The 15471-nt window shown below is 35.7% G+C and overlaps 1 protein-coding gene across 7 annotated transcripts; it reads left to right on the top strand.

The window, feature by feature from the left end:
- Positions 514-13929, top strand: LOC109727145. 7 transcript variants are annotated; one of them, XM_020257093.1, is made up of 22 exons: positions 638-750; positions 1636-1685; positions 2063-2114; positions 2207-2267; positions 2345-2478; positions 2587-2683; positions 2780-2837; positions 4256-4364; positions 4474-4597; positions 4987-5173; positions 5459-5730; positions 6535-6623; positions 6702-6781; positions 8391-8501; positions 8826-8891; positions 9325-9462; positions 10418-10523; positions 10616-10687; positions 10771-10826; positions 11687-11846; positions 12260-12426; positions 13321-13929. In XM_020257093.1, the coding sequence occupies exons 5-22, from the start codon at positions 2352-2354 to the stop codon at positions 13597-13599; spliced, it is 2298 nt and encodes a 765-aa protein (XP_020112682.1). In that variant the 5' UTR covers positions 638-750; positions 1636-1685; positions 2063-2114; positions 2207-2267; positions 2345-2351; the 3' UTR covers positions 13600-13929. The 7 variants fall into 7 exon arrangements, with proteins under 7 accessions (XP_020112637.1, XP_020112646.1, XP_020112682.1 ...); XM_020257076.1 differs by having other exon boundaries at positions 2191-2267; XM_020257085.1 differs by lacking the exon at positions 1636-1685 and adding an exon at positions 906-986 and having other exon boundaries at positions 646-750.

Genomic DNA, 15471 nt, shown 5'->3' with positions numbered 1-15471 from the left:
CTTACTATCAAATGAGTCCCGATATATGTTTGGTATTGATATGTGGTTATATTGAGTGGATGTTGGATTTTTTTTGCATTACTCATCTACAATTGACAAATACCATAGGAATTGATTTTTAGTATTTATTAAGATTACCTAAAAAATAATTATAGGCTTTTTGAAATTATTTGGGCCATTGGAAGGGTTGGATCAGGCCTGGAGGGTTCGAGTTGAACCGGACCCAGAGTTGCATAGACCAAGTTAATTTCGAACCGGCCCGTCCGGCTCAATCCGGTTCGGCGGTTCCGTGCTCCTTATTCTTTCCCACACACACATGACACACACGGGGACACACCCTGGTCCCTCTATAATAAATTAATTAATAAAATAAAATAATATTTATTATATAAATTAATAAATAAATAAATAAAACAATCATCTGTTTCGCCGACGACGAAAAGGCGAGGAGAGAGAGAGAGGGGGAGAGAGAGAGCGGGGAGAGGGGGAGAGAGAGAGCGGAGAGAGGGAGATCGTAGAGAGAGAGAGAGAGAGAGAGAGAGAGAGAGAGAGAGGGAGATCGTAGGGATCGCACCGGCGATCCTCGATCGCTGGATCGGGGGCGGAGGCGGCGGGGGTGGCGGAGGCGATGGTGGTGGGCGTGGGCGCGGGCGGCGGCGCGGTCTGAGGTCGCGTCGGGGCTGTGGTCGCCCTCACCATGTGGTTCTCGTTCTGGCGATCCAGGAATCGCTTCTCCCTCGACGAGCTACGGTGCGTTCGATTTCCCCTCCCCTTCGTCCCTCTAGGGTTTTTGGATCGGTGCAAGATGCGGTTCAAGAAGCGGTTTATTGCAATTTGTTGCCCTAAATCTTTATTTCTTTGGTGAATTGGTTAATCTCGGTTGCATCTTTTATGGTATTGTGTAGAAATTGCGAGATGAAGAGGTGTTGGATGATACAGAAGGGTTTTTTATGAGCAGGAAAAAATTGATTTGTTGTATGTGTTTGGTACGTAAATGGAATCTTAACCTATGAACTCGATAGACGCCAATCCAATTTAATTTTGCTGGTTTTTTCTCGTTTGGGCGTAGGCATCTTGATTAGAAGGGCATTGGTTAAAAAGAAATCTTGATTAAAAATAGTGAGCGTTTCAATTCGAGATCAATCTTTGGTGATCAGTTTGATAGACGTCAATGCAAGCATTCAATTTTAATTGTTGGTTTTGTGGAGAGAAAGCGATAAAGATCTGGGTATAGAAAGATGCTGTTCTTAAGCGTGGAGTTGAATTTGATGGAGATTGAGATGTGGAGGTTAAGCTTTGTCTTGTTATAAAGGTAAACTCGGAGAAGGCATATTTAGGTTAATTTAGGATGCATAGGTTGAGACTATGAAAAACGCCTTCAGCAGAGGATGTGGCTAGTTTTTAAACCCTGAAAAAAGGTTCTACCACAAAAATAACCCCAGCAGTGAATGAAAGATAACATCATCTTACCAAGGAATATTATAAGTAGTATGGCTTTATTATGACAGGGTTTTCATTTAAGATCTGTTTAGTTTCATGGATAAAGGCCATGGAAACTGTTTTTGGCTCAGAAAATAGTTTATCATGTGCTTGGCTGGCTAATTTCAGTAGAAAAATATTTTTTACATATTGTAGGACAAATGGCCCTTCACGTAAGCTTGGAAAAACAAGAACGAGAACCACAGGTTACTTTCTTAATGGGGGGTTTACTTCTGGATGTTCGTTTTTCTTTTCTTTCAAAACAAATTGGCATTTCCCAGAAAACAATTCTTTTCCTTTATTTCTGCGAACTGAACGCTAGAAAAAGTGAATGCCCATTTTGTTGGGAAATCTTTTTTTGTCTTGAAAACTGTTTTCTACTGTTTTACTTGGGATTAAAAGTTTAATTACAAAATTGAATGCGAAGCGCTGAGGATTTGTTTGTATGCTTTTCTTGCTAGAATATGATTTACTCAATTATTTTAGCGCTCATCAAGCTAAGACCTTTTTGCTTCCAGCAACCTTGTCACTCATATGTACTTTTTCTGTCTATGTGATGCTAATCTAAGCTCATCTTGTGCAGATATTTAACAGATCAGCTGCAAAAGATTCAAGTTGTAAATGAAGTTAACGAGGTAATTACTCATCTGAAATAAGTTCGGTAATTGAATTTTTTTATGGAGGTTTTACCTGTTAATGATGGTCATGAAGGATTTTGTCATTGAAGCACTGAGGTCGATTGCGGAGCTGCTGACATATGGTGACCAGCATGATCCATCATTTTTTGAGTGAGTATTTTAGCGGTTTTGTTTCCCTAAATGCTATTGGTGGTTTTATTTGTCTTATTACACTTATCTATTTTTAGGTTCTTCATGGAGAAGCATATTATGGGTGAATTTGCACGTATATTAAGGATTAGCAAACCACTCAAAGTTGCACTTCAGTTGTTACAGACTATGAGCATTATGATCCAGAATTTGAGAAGCGAACATGCGATTTGTAAGTGGTGTGATGGTTAAATGACCTTATGCAATGGTTAAATGAATTTGTGTCATACCACATTCGTAGTACGTGGTCTAATTAATCAAATCATCATGTGTTTCGCAGACTATATTTTCAGCAACGAACACATTAACTACATTATAACATATTCTTTTGACTTCCGAAATGAAGAATTGCTGTCATACTACATATCTTTTTTACGGTGGGTAATTGCCTCTATTTACCATGTTATCTATTCAGTATATTTGACTTTTGTTATTAATTGTTTATGTTGTTCCATTTCCCTTGTATCTGGAAGGGCAATAAGTGGAAAGTTGAACAAGAATACGATCTCACTGCTTGTGAAGACAGAAAAAGTATGAATCTCATCTCCTATTGTGCTACTAGGAGGATTTACTTTACCTTATTTTTCTTTTTCAATATTTTGGTTATGTATTACCAGCTGATCTTTATACTGCTCATGTATAAGTGCCCATATGCATAAAAGTACATGTATGGATAGTATTCGTTATGCACTTTGGCAACATTCATTATGTTGAAGTGTATAATCAGCAGTGTGCCATAATGCTGTGATTTACTGATTTTTTCAGTAGTGTGAGACTTTTTAATATTTGCTTGTCCGAGTTTCAAAGGTAGGCCAGCCTTTCCTTTGAAGATGGTGATTCAGAATGCTGAAGTGATTAGTAGTATTGTTTTAGAATTACATGAATTTTCCTACATCTATTAGATAATTTCATACGCATTCATGTTGGATTCTCTAAGTGTGTATGCCAAGGCATGCATCTCCCGCCATTGCAAGATTTATAAGGTATAATTCAAAATGCTGAGTGATTATATTCAGACTCTTTAATGAACATGACACAATATCCTCTATTTTCACATGCTAAATTTTCTCGTAGTTTTAAAAGTTTGTGGAGATGATTGACTTCATTTAGTAGTGGCCTGTTAAATTGCAGTTGTTTCCAGAGAATCACATTCATTGAACTAAATAATATGGCTGCTTAAGTTCTATATCTCCTTCTGATAGTGTATAATTCTAGGAGATCATATCATATAACACTACAATGCGACGTAGATATGTGTTGGCTTAAATAGGCCAGTATTCTGCCCTGTGCCGGGAGGCCATGTTGGGCCAAGTCGCGTTCGAAATAGCGTGAGGCTGGGTTGGGCCGAGTCATGTCCGAAGTGGCGTGAGGCTGATTGGGCCGAGTCACAATCAAGACCCCCTGGGCGCTGTATCTGTACGCTTTAAGTGAATTGGTTGCGTGTTTCTAACAGCTCGAGCTTTTGGGATTAATGGTTAGAGCCAACAATCCGACAATATGTATTATTGTTAAAGAAATTTTCTTAAGATTATCTACAAGTATTGCATAAATATACTTTGAAGCACCAAGAAACTACCTTTTATGTGTTATTTATTATTCAGAATCTGTACACATTGCATTTTATTTGCTTTAGTAAGATGATAGATCATCTGTTCACCTTGCTTGTTCTAAGATGCTAGATCATTTCATCATCACTCAGCTTCTCACTGTGAATACCTGTAAATGCTCTCAAATGTTCTTCATTATTTTGTCCACATAAGCTACTTGATCATTATTGTAAGAAACTTCGAAACATCTGATCTTCTAAAAAGAAACTTAGTCATGAGCTTGATATGTAACTCATTTGATGAACTTCATGTCATAAGATGTTTTAACTGGCTAGTCATGATTTATTTGAATGTTTTGTTATTATTATTTTTTTGTAATACTTTTTTTTAACCTTCATATAGGAGGATGTTGTTTCATTTCCGCTTTATGTTGAAGCCATACGATTTGCTTTTCATGAGGAAACTATGATTCGAATTGCTGTGCGTGCATTAACACTTAATGTCTATCACGGTAAGTTGGTAAGGTCTCAATTCCTTGTTATTATGTACCATTCTGCCTTTATTTTTCATCTATGTATGGTCACTTGTCCTAACACTTCTTTTTGTTTTTCCCTTTTCAGTTGGAGATGAATCTGTTAACAAATATGTTTCACGTGTCCCGCTATCAGAATTCTTTGCAAATATGGTCAAATATTTTCAAAAGCAGTGCATCAACTTGGACAAGTTGGCTGCCGAAATTGCTAGGTTTGATGGCCATATCTCTTGTTGGAATCATTTTGGCAACTTCTTACATCTTAGTTGAATGATAATTCTCAATTGAACACGGGAAACTATAAATTACATATTTTGAATTTTGTCTTAATATGTGACAGGATTATTTATTATATATAATACTCCAAATGCTGGCCAGTCCTCTTTCTGGTCTAATAATTTTCTTTTTTTCTCATTAGTCAGGCCAAGCTTAGGTGAGCCAGCTAGTAATACATTTTTCATGTGCCTGTGATTTGCAATTTTCTATTCTTATCTGTACTGAACGATAATTTCCTCATCCTTAAATACCTCTCCAGTTGTCATTTATTTTTTACCGACTTCCATAAATCTTGTCATTTCTAACAATAGTACCTTTTTGGCAGGAATCCAGACTCCTCCGATTCAACCTCCTCCATTCTTACTGCAGTGGAAGAGATTGAAGATAACTTATACTATTTTAGTGATGTTATATCGGCTGGGGTACCAGATCTTGGAAGATTAATAACTGACAATATACTGCAGTTTTTGGTGTTTCCATTGCTTCTGCCTTCGCTGGACAGATGTAGCAACGTAAGCGTTATTGAGTTTTGCAAAAATGCACATAATGCTCCTATATGTTGTGATTTGCACTTTACCCCTTGGCAATCACAATTACAGATAAAACCCTCAATTTGTTATAGAATCCTGTAGTCAATCCAATTGTTGAAGTGCGTAAGTGCTTACATTTTACCAAGGGATTTATCTGTCGATTTTGATTACTGGGGGTATTATCTATATTTTTCCCTTTATTTTCCCCGTAATTAATTTTCTGGACAACTTCTCCTGTCCTTTTTTATCTGATTATTGCTGCTCCAGGGTGGAGACATAGGCATCGCTACTTCCTTATACTTGCTTTGTTGTATACTACACATTTTTAAGAGCAAGGACTTGGCAAATACTATTGCTGCTACCCTTTTCTGTCCAAGAAAATTGTTTGGTTCAAACTTTCAAGCGAGGCCAAATGGCTGTTCTGTTGGTGCTCACGTGAAAGCAGACGATTCAGGAGTTTCTGTGCTAGAACCTTCTGGCTCCTCATGTTTACCCAATCATTCTTCTCAAAGTGGTTGCAGTTCATGTCATTCATTGAGGTATTTCTCTTAACGAGATACCTGCAAGGGCAAAACTCTTGAAGTGTTCTTCTTCATGCATGAATGAATTGTGACCCCTTTCCTCATTTTGTCAAAATGATTTTGGTGAACCAGTCATGCTTAGGTGATAAGATAATTTTTATTATGCAGCAAGTAGTTTTTTTTTTTTGTTGCTAGAATACAAAAGGAAACAAACTTAGAAATTTAGATCTTGTTTGGTTACGCTCCAGAATCCACATTTTCCCTTTTTGATTTCTTAAACTCAATTCTATTTGACTGACGATGTTGCATAGATAAGGATATGGGCTTCAGATACACTACAATATGGATATGGCTATAGGGTAAATTCTGAATATCTTAGGATCCCACAAATTCATCAAGAAACAAAATCAGCAGACCAGCATTACTCTTGGGTTTTATCAACCATGAATCTATGATGTAAGTGCCATCCAAATGCATAAGTTTTTGGATCCAGACTGCTTAACGATGATTTAGTGCCTATTAGACCCAAAAGAACTGTGTCTTGTATTCTGCAAGCAATTCTCATGTGTCTTTCAAGTATCCCTTTAGTGCGCAAATCCATTTGCTCGGGCATTCGGTTGCATAGAATTTGAGTTTAAGAAAACAGAGGAAAACAGATGGTATAGTTAAACAAAACCTTAATGTGTCAATGCATCAAATTCATCTACAAGTTAAATGATCAAAGAAATTATAATCCTTTTTTTCCATTATTGAAGGCAAAATTCGTGGATAATTAAGGCCTTACCGACTGATTAGATTAAGATGCATATTTCTGTATTCCAGGGAAGTCCTGCTATCATATATAACTGCTGGAGATGACTTGCAAGTATTAGGTTCCTTGAGTTTTCTTGCTACCTTGTTGCAGACAAAAGGTCAAGGAACATTATTATTGTTTTTTTGCCCATACTGCATATCTAGCCAAATCTGTTAATTACTGAAGTATATATCAGTTTTTGTAGAACTCGATGAATCGATGCTAGATGCACTTGGAATTCTTCCTCAAAGAAAGCAGCACAAAAGGCTCCTGCTTGTAAGTTTTGCTGATGCCCTTGTGGCTCTACATTTTGACTCTAGTTTTTAGGCCTATTATGGATACCTTTAAAGTTTCTCTAATTTTCTCCTTTTAGAATATCAAGTTGCTATCATAACTGAACTCTCTTGATTGATATTATAATGCTTATGCTTTCAGTTTTGTATTTTGATAGGCCATTATTGATCAAAATTATCTTAAGAATTTTTTCCTTAATGCCTGTATAGCAAGCAATATTATTGGTTAGTTACAATAAATTAAATGGATTTCTCTAGCATCATGGGTTCCTGGTTTGTATTGGATATTGGAACATTGCACCACTATCAACTTCTTATTTGATAGTTTTCTTTTATATCACTTTTCCTGTGCTCATGCAATAGGCATGAAACTGCACTATAACCTCCATGTTATTTTACGGAAACATAGGTTAGGGCCTTGTTTGGTCAGCTTTTTTTTTTTTTTTTTGTCAAACTGCGATTTGTGTTGTGACTTGTGAGTGAATTCACCAGTGAATGGGCTTTTCTTTTTTTTTTTTGTTATTGTGGGTTAGCATGCAAATCTCTTAAAAAAACTGCAAAACAAGCTACTTCTAGGGGCCCGTTTGTTATTGAGGGCCTGCTTAATACTGTCGGGCAAAAACGAATTGTGGCCAAAGCATGTAAAGATATACTTCTCTGTCTTTTGGTGGGACCACAGAAATAATATCTTACCCACTGAACAAGTGCAATCTGTGTGACATGGTATCATTTATGGAAACAAATGGAATTTTTTCCTGTTGCATTTGCTTATCAGATGTAAACACAGTTTGCCTGCAATCAGAGCCTAAGTTTTTGTTTTTTATTCCCAAACAGACCCCATAGATGTATAAATTGCAAACAATCCATGATCTGCTGGTCAATTCAATTTCATGAGTTTAAGTTAAAAAAAAATAAAAGAAAACAGAATGACAAATATTAGCCAAACAAGGCCTAACACTTTGGCAATATTTATTAGCAAAAAGAGGACAGATAATGTGCATTATTGTGCCTTGAGAAACAACAAACAGGGTAGATAAAATTGCATGCATAACTGAATCAACTACATTGACTAAAACTTATTTATATACTCTTTTGTCCCTTGGAATTTAAATCATGGCAAATTCAGCCTCAAATAATAAATTTGGTTGTGCTTGTCAAAAATCACCTGTACAAAGTTAACTCAAATCTGAGTAAAACAAAATTCCAACTAATGGAGGGTAAAATAGCTGTAGTGAATAGATGTCTCTTTGATAGTAATAATAGTTAGTCTCAGAAAATGTTGGTGGTATGCCTAGCTGTCTTCACGCAATTAAGTGGATTACAACACACTCCGTCTGGACTTCCTTTCATATTTCATCTTCATTTATTTTTTTGGATAATCTTTCGAGCGTGAAACAAATCCTTGTTTCTAGAGCAGGAAGGATGAATCTTTGTTTTGTTTTCTAAAGAATTCAACTTATATGCACCATGAACATGCACTAATCTCTTCAATTATTGTGTCTTTTTTATGTGGTATGGCCCCTTTGTAGAAAAGTGTGTTCTGCTGTTGCTATATTGAGATTTAAGAAAATGATTTTGTTGTGTTTTGGCAGCAAGCTTTGGTTGGTGAAGATTCAGCTGAAGAACAGCTATTTGCCACTGAGAGAAGTGCAACAAAGGATGACATTTGTGGCGACCTTGATAGCTACCTGAAGAAAATAGAGGTATGAAAAGCGACTTGTCGACCTTTCCAAATAACCCTTCGCATCTTTTAACTATATGGGTGGATTTCTTCCTATTTGCCTCATGTGATATATGGAAAAGAACTAGTTTTCCAGTTTCGTCATCCTGCTTTTCTTGTTTCTTTAGCTGGATTCTGTTTGATGTTATAAACAGTCTGGTGCGCGTGTTCAGTTTCATTGTTCACAAGCTATAAGTCACCATGGATACGGAGTTTGTCTGCTAATACTAGAGGATACTGAGTTTGTCCGCTAATACTAGAGGCATTTGTTTTTTAAGTTAGAAGTATGTTTTATTTTTCTTTGCAGGGTGAATATGGGCTGTTGTGTCATCAGATGGAGCATCGAATAAGCCCTGAGGTGCATCGTTCTCAGGTTGAATTTTAATTGTGCATATCTCCCTTCTGATTCTTTTCCTTAACCTTGCATATATCTCCTTTCTTATTCTTCCTTAATAGTTTGATATATAGAAGCCATACAGATTATTTTTTTTTGAGAAAAGAAGCCATACAGATTATGATTCTCAGAAATCAGCTGAAGAACCTCATGAATTTATGCCAAATCTTTGTATTGTTTTGCTGCACTGGAAGATCAACTTGCTGAAAGTTTGGTTGAAGAAAATTAGTAGTAATCACTATAAAACTTACCCCATTCTCTGGTGCTAGAGTTCCATAATATTCATGTATTTTGCGCATACATTAGGAAGCGCTTGGTGATACAGCAAATTTTGTGTATCAATCCAAAGAAAGTCAAGATTATAGTTGACAATGTTACAATTCCTAACTTGAGAATATGTTGTGTTCTCCAGGTGCTTGATGCGTTAGTCAGCCTTTTCTGCAGGTCTGATGTATCTGCGGAGATTCGATGGGTTGGCGGTTGGCTTTTGAGGCAGCTGCTGCCTCATGGCGAGGAACAACTTAGTGCTGTTCATCTTGAACGACTCAAGGTACGTTCAAAGACATCGTTTTTTAATCTTACTTTTATGTTTGCACATGATTACTGTATTTTGCGAAGGAAGTATCAAGCATAAATATTCTTGATTTTTTTGTTTTGAAAGCCTTTGTTACAATATTGTAGATTACTTAAGAGAGAGCCAATTTTAGTACCGAAATTGCAATACCGGATTTTGATGCCATCAAATTCTCTTTTTATATTTATATGACCTCAGATGATGTTAAAAATAGATATTTCCTTACAGATGCATCAGACATGCAATATGGACAATTGAAATATATTTTGTGATCTTAGAAAAAAAAATTGATAAACACTTTGTAGCGAAAAAATTTCAGTATATAGAACATTTTTGGATGCCTCACTGGGTAAGTAGACAATCAAAAGAACACTAGAATCAATTTGGTCAGTTTCTCGTAGCTAATTGGGTGACAATTCCAGACGATAAACAGTTTTTAATGTTGGTATTTCTAGGAAAAAGCTACTGTCTTAGTTCTTGCAAAAACTCTAAATGTTATAGCTGAACAAACTAGGTCTTTAACTGCCTGCAGATCGATCTCTTCTAGAGCATCAAATCTCGAATGCTGGATACACTCTTTTTTATGCCTTTAACACTAGCATTAGAAAATGAGCATTACATAATGTGTTATAGTTTAGGTTCTCAGGTGTAAAGAAGTTGTTTGTGATAGTATATACTGCTACTTGTTGGATTTTCTTCTTTTTTTTTTTTTATACTTTTAACTCATCATTTGTTTCTAATATTGTTAAAAAAAAATGTTAGCATTCATTTTGCAACGTTCTCATTCATGCAAGGAAAACTTGGAAAGGCAAACAAACAGTAGGCTGTGAAATATGAATATTAGTTCTGTATTATAACAACTTGAAACAGTGCATTGTTAGATCAGACGTTCTTCTGCTTGTTTTTGATATGGAAAACCATTTTCGGACAGGATTCGCACAAGAATTCTACTGCTAATCTTTTAAAGGAAATCAAAGGATGCTGGTCGGATTTGCTCTTGGTCACTCTTAAAGATGTATGGAGGACTTGCAAGAAAGGTTTGATCAATCTCTCTGAGACTAAAATTGATGTGTTTTTTATATTGAATTTGGCTGATAATTTATTATTATTTTTTCCATACACGAATCAGCAATTGAGGCATCATCACCTCCGAAGGACCCCAAATCCATACTATATCCGTTACAAACATGTTCCTATGGAGGTTAGATTTTGTTATTTTTCACTGCAAACTTTCTTACATAATTATATATGTTTGGTTAGAAAACCTTTTCTCCCTATTATCAGATACTTCAGGTGAATCTTCTTTAGCTGTTGGCGAGAGGATGCATGAGATGGTTAAGGTTAGTAGTAGTTATAGTGGTTGCAATTCTGATTATTACTTTATTATACTTCTTGTTCTTGTGCTTCTGGGTGCTGAGGTGGTTGTACTAAGAGTTTTACATGTCTAAAATTGAACATGAAGGTCATTGAATATAAGTGTATCTGTAATGGGACTGTAACCTTGAAAAGCGCAACATGAAAGAAAATCGTTGATTTCAGAAACCCACTCTGTTTTTGTCGGACAGCAACCCATTTGAAAAATTATAAACTGATAATTTTTTAGGCTACTTGGTAGGAATAAATAAATGATTTCTTATATAGAGGCTCTTTAGATGTTGTACATCACATTAAATGGTTTACATATCACTTTAAGGTCTTTACTTATTAATTTGACACTTGTGTAATACTTTCAGGCTTATAATAGTGTTACTTGGTTCCTATATACATGTACGTATAATTTTGTACTTGTCTATGTATGAAACTGAAAAACTTAAAATAGCAAAAGGTAAACTGAATTATTCCATTTAACAAACTGTATAAGTTATTTGATCCTATGCATTCTCATCAGGTAATGCTTTAGATCACATGTAATAGACCTTCCCTGAAGTTTCATGTCTGAAAGCCTTTCAATAGAAGAAAACAAAAGAAAAGAAATTAGGCAAGTTAGCTATAATGACAAAAAAACCTCTTTGGCACCGAAAAGCAATGATGTCATATAAACAATGCCTATCATGATATATATCTTTAGGGCTTGGAAAATATGGTACCCTTGCACTATCATATGTGCATTAGATGAGCATACCCTTTGGGAGTATTCTATACTTGCACTTTTTCTTTGTGCTGTTTTTGTTTTTTTGACTCATTGGTGATGATTGTCCAGGTTTTTGTTTTCCAACGTCAACTGCTAGTTTTTTCTCTTGGAGGAACTTTAGCCGATCAACCCACAATAAATTCTCCAATGTTTTCTCCTCGAGGTTCTGAAACAAAATCTGCTGGTTTAGATGTTCTAGTACCGAAACCTGGCTCTGAAATTGATTTGGGTATGCTAGAAGATTGGCATCTCTTTATTCATTTCGATTTCGATATATTTTCCTGCAAAATATGAATTTTCATATATGCCCTTCAAAAGCTTTTTTTTTTTGACATTTTTACCCTTGTTGTTACATAATAACATTCTGATAAGAGAGCTATTTCCTTCCGTGAATTAGATGACTCCCCAACGTAAGTTGAGGGGTTTTGAGTTAATTTTTTCCAGGTTAAAGATCAGGTAGGATTTATCAAAAAATGAAAAGAAAAGAAAAGATATGCCAATTCAGGTTGTACGGGTTGCATATGTCTATTTATAGATGATGTTCTAGGGATATACATGTTAGAGGCCCTATCTATTAGCGGCATATTTGGCTGCATTGCCGGATTTATCTTACAGCCTGCTTTCTTGTGCTCTTTTTTCCAGCTAATGCTGTACCCTGTAGAATAGCATTTGAGAGAGGGAAAGAACGCTACTTTTCTTTTTTAGCTATGTCTAAGGGAACATCTGGTTGGCTGCTTCTTGTGGAAGAGTTACCCCTCAAGCAGCAACGTGGAATTATTCGTGTCATAGCCCCCTTGGCCGGCTCAGATGTATGTATATCAAATCTTCTATAGAAAAATTGAATTGCGAGCTTTCTTTTCCTATGACTTGTCTGAAAAATTATTTGAATTGCGAGCTTTCTTTTGCTTTGACTTTTTGAAAAATTATTGTCCGTTGTCTTCGATATGTCAGCTATAAATTTTAAAATTGTTTGATATAAGTTGAAAGCTGTTGTAGCTTTTGCTTACTAGAAATGTTTGATGTAGGGTATTTTTTAAAACATGCAGAAGTCGTAAAGCTGCTAAACTAAGAATGTAGAACTTCCTTCTGGCTTGTAAAAATTTGCGCAATTTGTTTTTTATTTTTATTTTTAATTTTAATGCTTAGGGTTTTGGCTTTCTGAAGAAAGTAGCTACTGTGGTAAATTTGCATTTTAGCTTACTCATCATTGACACTTTTAATAGGTGAATGAGATTGACATCATGGACACTTTCTATAGGTTGGGCTCAAGCTCATTTACACACAGCTTTTCTACCGTAAATCATGCCTTATCAAATTGAGATGTAGTGAAGTGCTTTTTGTTCATGTTTTTGCTGTAAACCAAAAGAATATACTGGCAAAGTTTCCTTCAATGATTTTGTTGAAGGCACTTCATTGCGCAAGCGGAAGCAGTTCTAACATTGATTGGATGGAACTTGGTGAGCAAACAATCAATAGGGAGTTTGCTCCTATTAGGAACGTAAAAACCGATGCTTATAATATTGCTTTTACTTTTAAATTTGATTCTCTTCTGTTTTGCTTTTTCTATATGTTGTTGCACAGCAACTTTGATTTTCTCAAGTCTTGACAAACCCAATTGGGAAAAATGGATGCTTGGGATAGCGTGAATAAAATGTTAATTTACAAGGTTCTGATTTTCTTCTCTTTTGTCATTCTGCAATCAGCCTAGGATAGACGAGGAGCATCCAAAGTGGTTGCATTTACGCATACGCCCCTCAACCCTACCTTTCTTGGATCCCTCAAAGTACAATGGATTTGGTAAAACCAAAATGAAGGTTTTGGTTGATGGGAGATGGACATTAGCCTTTAGAGAAGAGCAGGTTTGCAAGGCAGCACATTCTATGGTAATCGAAGCTATGAATCTCCAACAAAAGGAGGTGGAGAGGCTAGTAAATCAATTGCTCGAACTTGATTCTCTAAATGTTCGTGAGGTTGAAGTTTGAAATGATAAAGACCAGAATTGTATATTAGTATTAGCTGGTTAGCTCCTTACAAGTTGCCCTCTGTAACATACAGCTATAGAGTTTGAGCCATTTGAGTTGTGGGACTAGCTCAATACAATTAATTCTTTGTACATTAGTTTGTAATTTTTTTTTTCTTTTCTCTCTTGTAATCTATGTGCATCATAATTCATTCTTTAACAAGCCAGAGGGCAGATTTTAGTTTAATTTTAGTTTACTCTCATTGAGAAGTAATGCATCAGTGGATACTCCTTGGTGCTTCAGAATTTTCTTGTACTATCTCTGGAGCTGGCTCAATGACCTTTGCTTTTACACTCATTGTTTCCCTTTCTCTTACTTATATATATATATATATATATATATATATATATAGTTCTAACATAACTTTTCATATAGCCATGGAGAAAAGTTAAGTTGTGCACAATGCATATCGTTTGGAGGTAACATGGTGCTTTTGAGTTTTCACATACTATTTCAGGGCCTTTTTTCTTTGTTAACTCGTTGGAACACAGGCAGAGAAGAAAGGGAGCAAGATTTATATTTATGTATTTGGTCAGTTTTTTTAGACTGTATATTCTTGATTCTTAAAATAATAAATATGTCACCCAGGGCAACTGAACAATTTTAAATTCTTACTATGTTAGCAGGTTATTGCTGAACTTTCACAAGCTTCCAATCTTTACAAGGACCTCGGCAGTAGAACATGAAAGAAGCAAGCTGAATGGTTAGGTAATTTTCACAACTTCCATTGGATTATCAAGTTTTCCTGTCTTACTATTATCTTACTGTTTTCAATTTTACAATCTCTCCTAGAATGAAGGAAATTTTCTAGCAGAAGTTTGTTGTAGAATGAGCTTTGTGTTTTTGTTGTCTGACAGGTTAAAATGCACCCTCTCTTATTTACATTAGTTGTTTGGATGGGGGGGTGTTGGGAGCCATTTATGTCCTAGGAACTTGTTTTAGGAGGACTTTTCTATGGAACTAGTGTTTAACTTGACACTTGAAAAGGTAAAAAAAATATCAGGTTACAATGTAGTAAGATAGACCCACTTCTTCTCTCTCCTTTTTGGAATTATTTGCTCCAATTTACTTCTGACAAGATGAAATTTTCTTGGGACAAAAAGAGGGTGCATCGTTCTATCGGAACATAAACAACATGGGAGGTTGAAAATGTTGCTGGTTGGTTTAACGCAACAGAAGCTAAAAGCTCTTTAAGGGCATTAATGTTTCTTCACAAAATTTTATGTTTTGCATGTCAACTTGTAATTTTATTTGATTATATCTGAAAATAAGGCTCTTTGGTACATTAAGATGTATATCAAGGAAATTGTGAGAACGAAAGTTCTATGATATACAAATTTTGGAAGAACCCATGTGAACCCAATGCACCATAGTGAACATGTCATTCATCTTCCAATACCTGGTTAATTAGGAGAAAAATGATCTCCTACATTGATATATCTTGTGACTGCTACTATCCAAATCATTCATCTTCATTATCATTATACCTAGTAGGAGTAGTATTCCCATAATCATAGGTTTAATCATGCTCAAAATTTTTGGACGAGCATCATTAACCAAAACACCATGAAAATTCACGAAGGGACTGTCATTTCTCCTTTTCAGGTGTTCTCCTGAATTATTGAGCCCTTCTCTTTTAGATTTGCGGTTCAATTATTGTGTTTACAGGCATAATTACTTTAATCTTATCGTACAGCGCATTGTTTTCTTTACCTAAAGATGGTGATTACCATGTGCGTTGTGCTACGCCCTTTTGCCACCTGTAGTACTACTATTACTACTACTACTGCACTTTCTATTATTATTGGTAAAGTCTCTTTTCACATTAAATCC

The sequence above is a fragment of the Ananas comosus genome, linkage group 2 (assembly GCF_001540865.1).
Source record: "Ananas comosus cultivar F153 linkage group 2, ASM154086v1, whole genome shotgun sequence".
NCBI classification, from domain to species: domain Eukaryota; kingdom Viridiplantae; phylum Streptophyta; class Magnoliopsida; order Poales; family Bromeliaceae; genus Ananas; species Ananas comosus.
The sequence above is the reverse complement of the archived record's forward strand: the minus strand, read 5'-3'. Positions and strand labels throughout refer to the sequence as shown.

Bases quoted from the DNA above. Each gene is read 5' to 3' on its own strand.
- LOC109727145 (XM_020257048.1), top strand. From the start codon at position 698: ATGTGGTTCTCGTTCTGGCGATCCAGGAATCGCTTCTCCCTCGACGAG. The intron at 2,268-2,344 runs GTGAGTATTTTA...ATCTATTTTTAG, and splicing joins CATGATCCATCATTTTTTGA to GTTCTTCATGGAGAAGCATA. The intron at 5,731-6,534 runs GTATTTCTCTTA...TCTGTATTCCAG, and splicing joins AGTTCATGTCATTCATTGAG to GGAAGTCCTGCTATCATATA.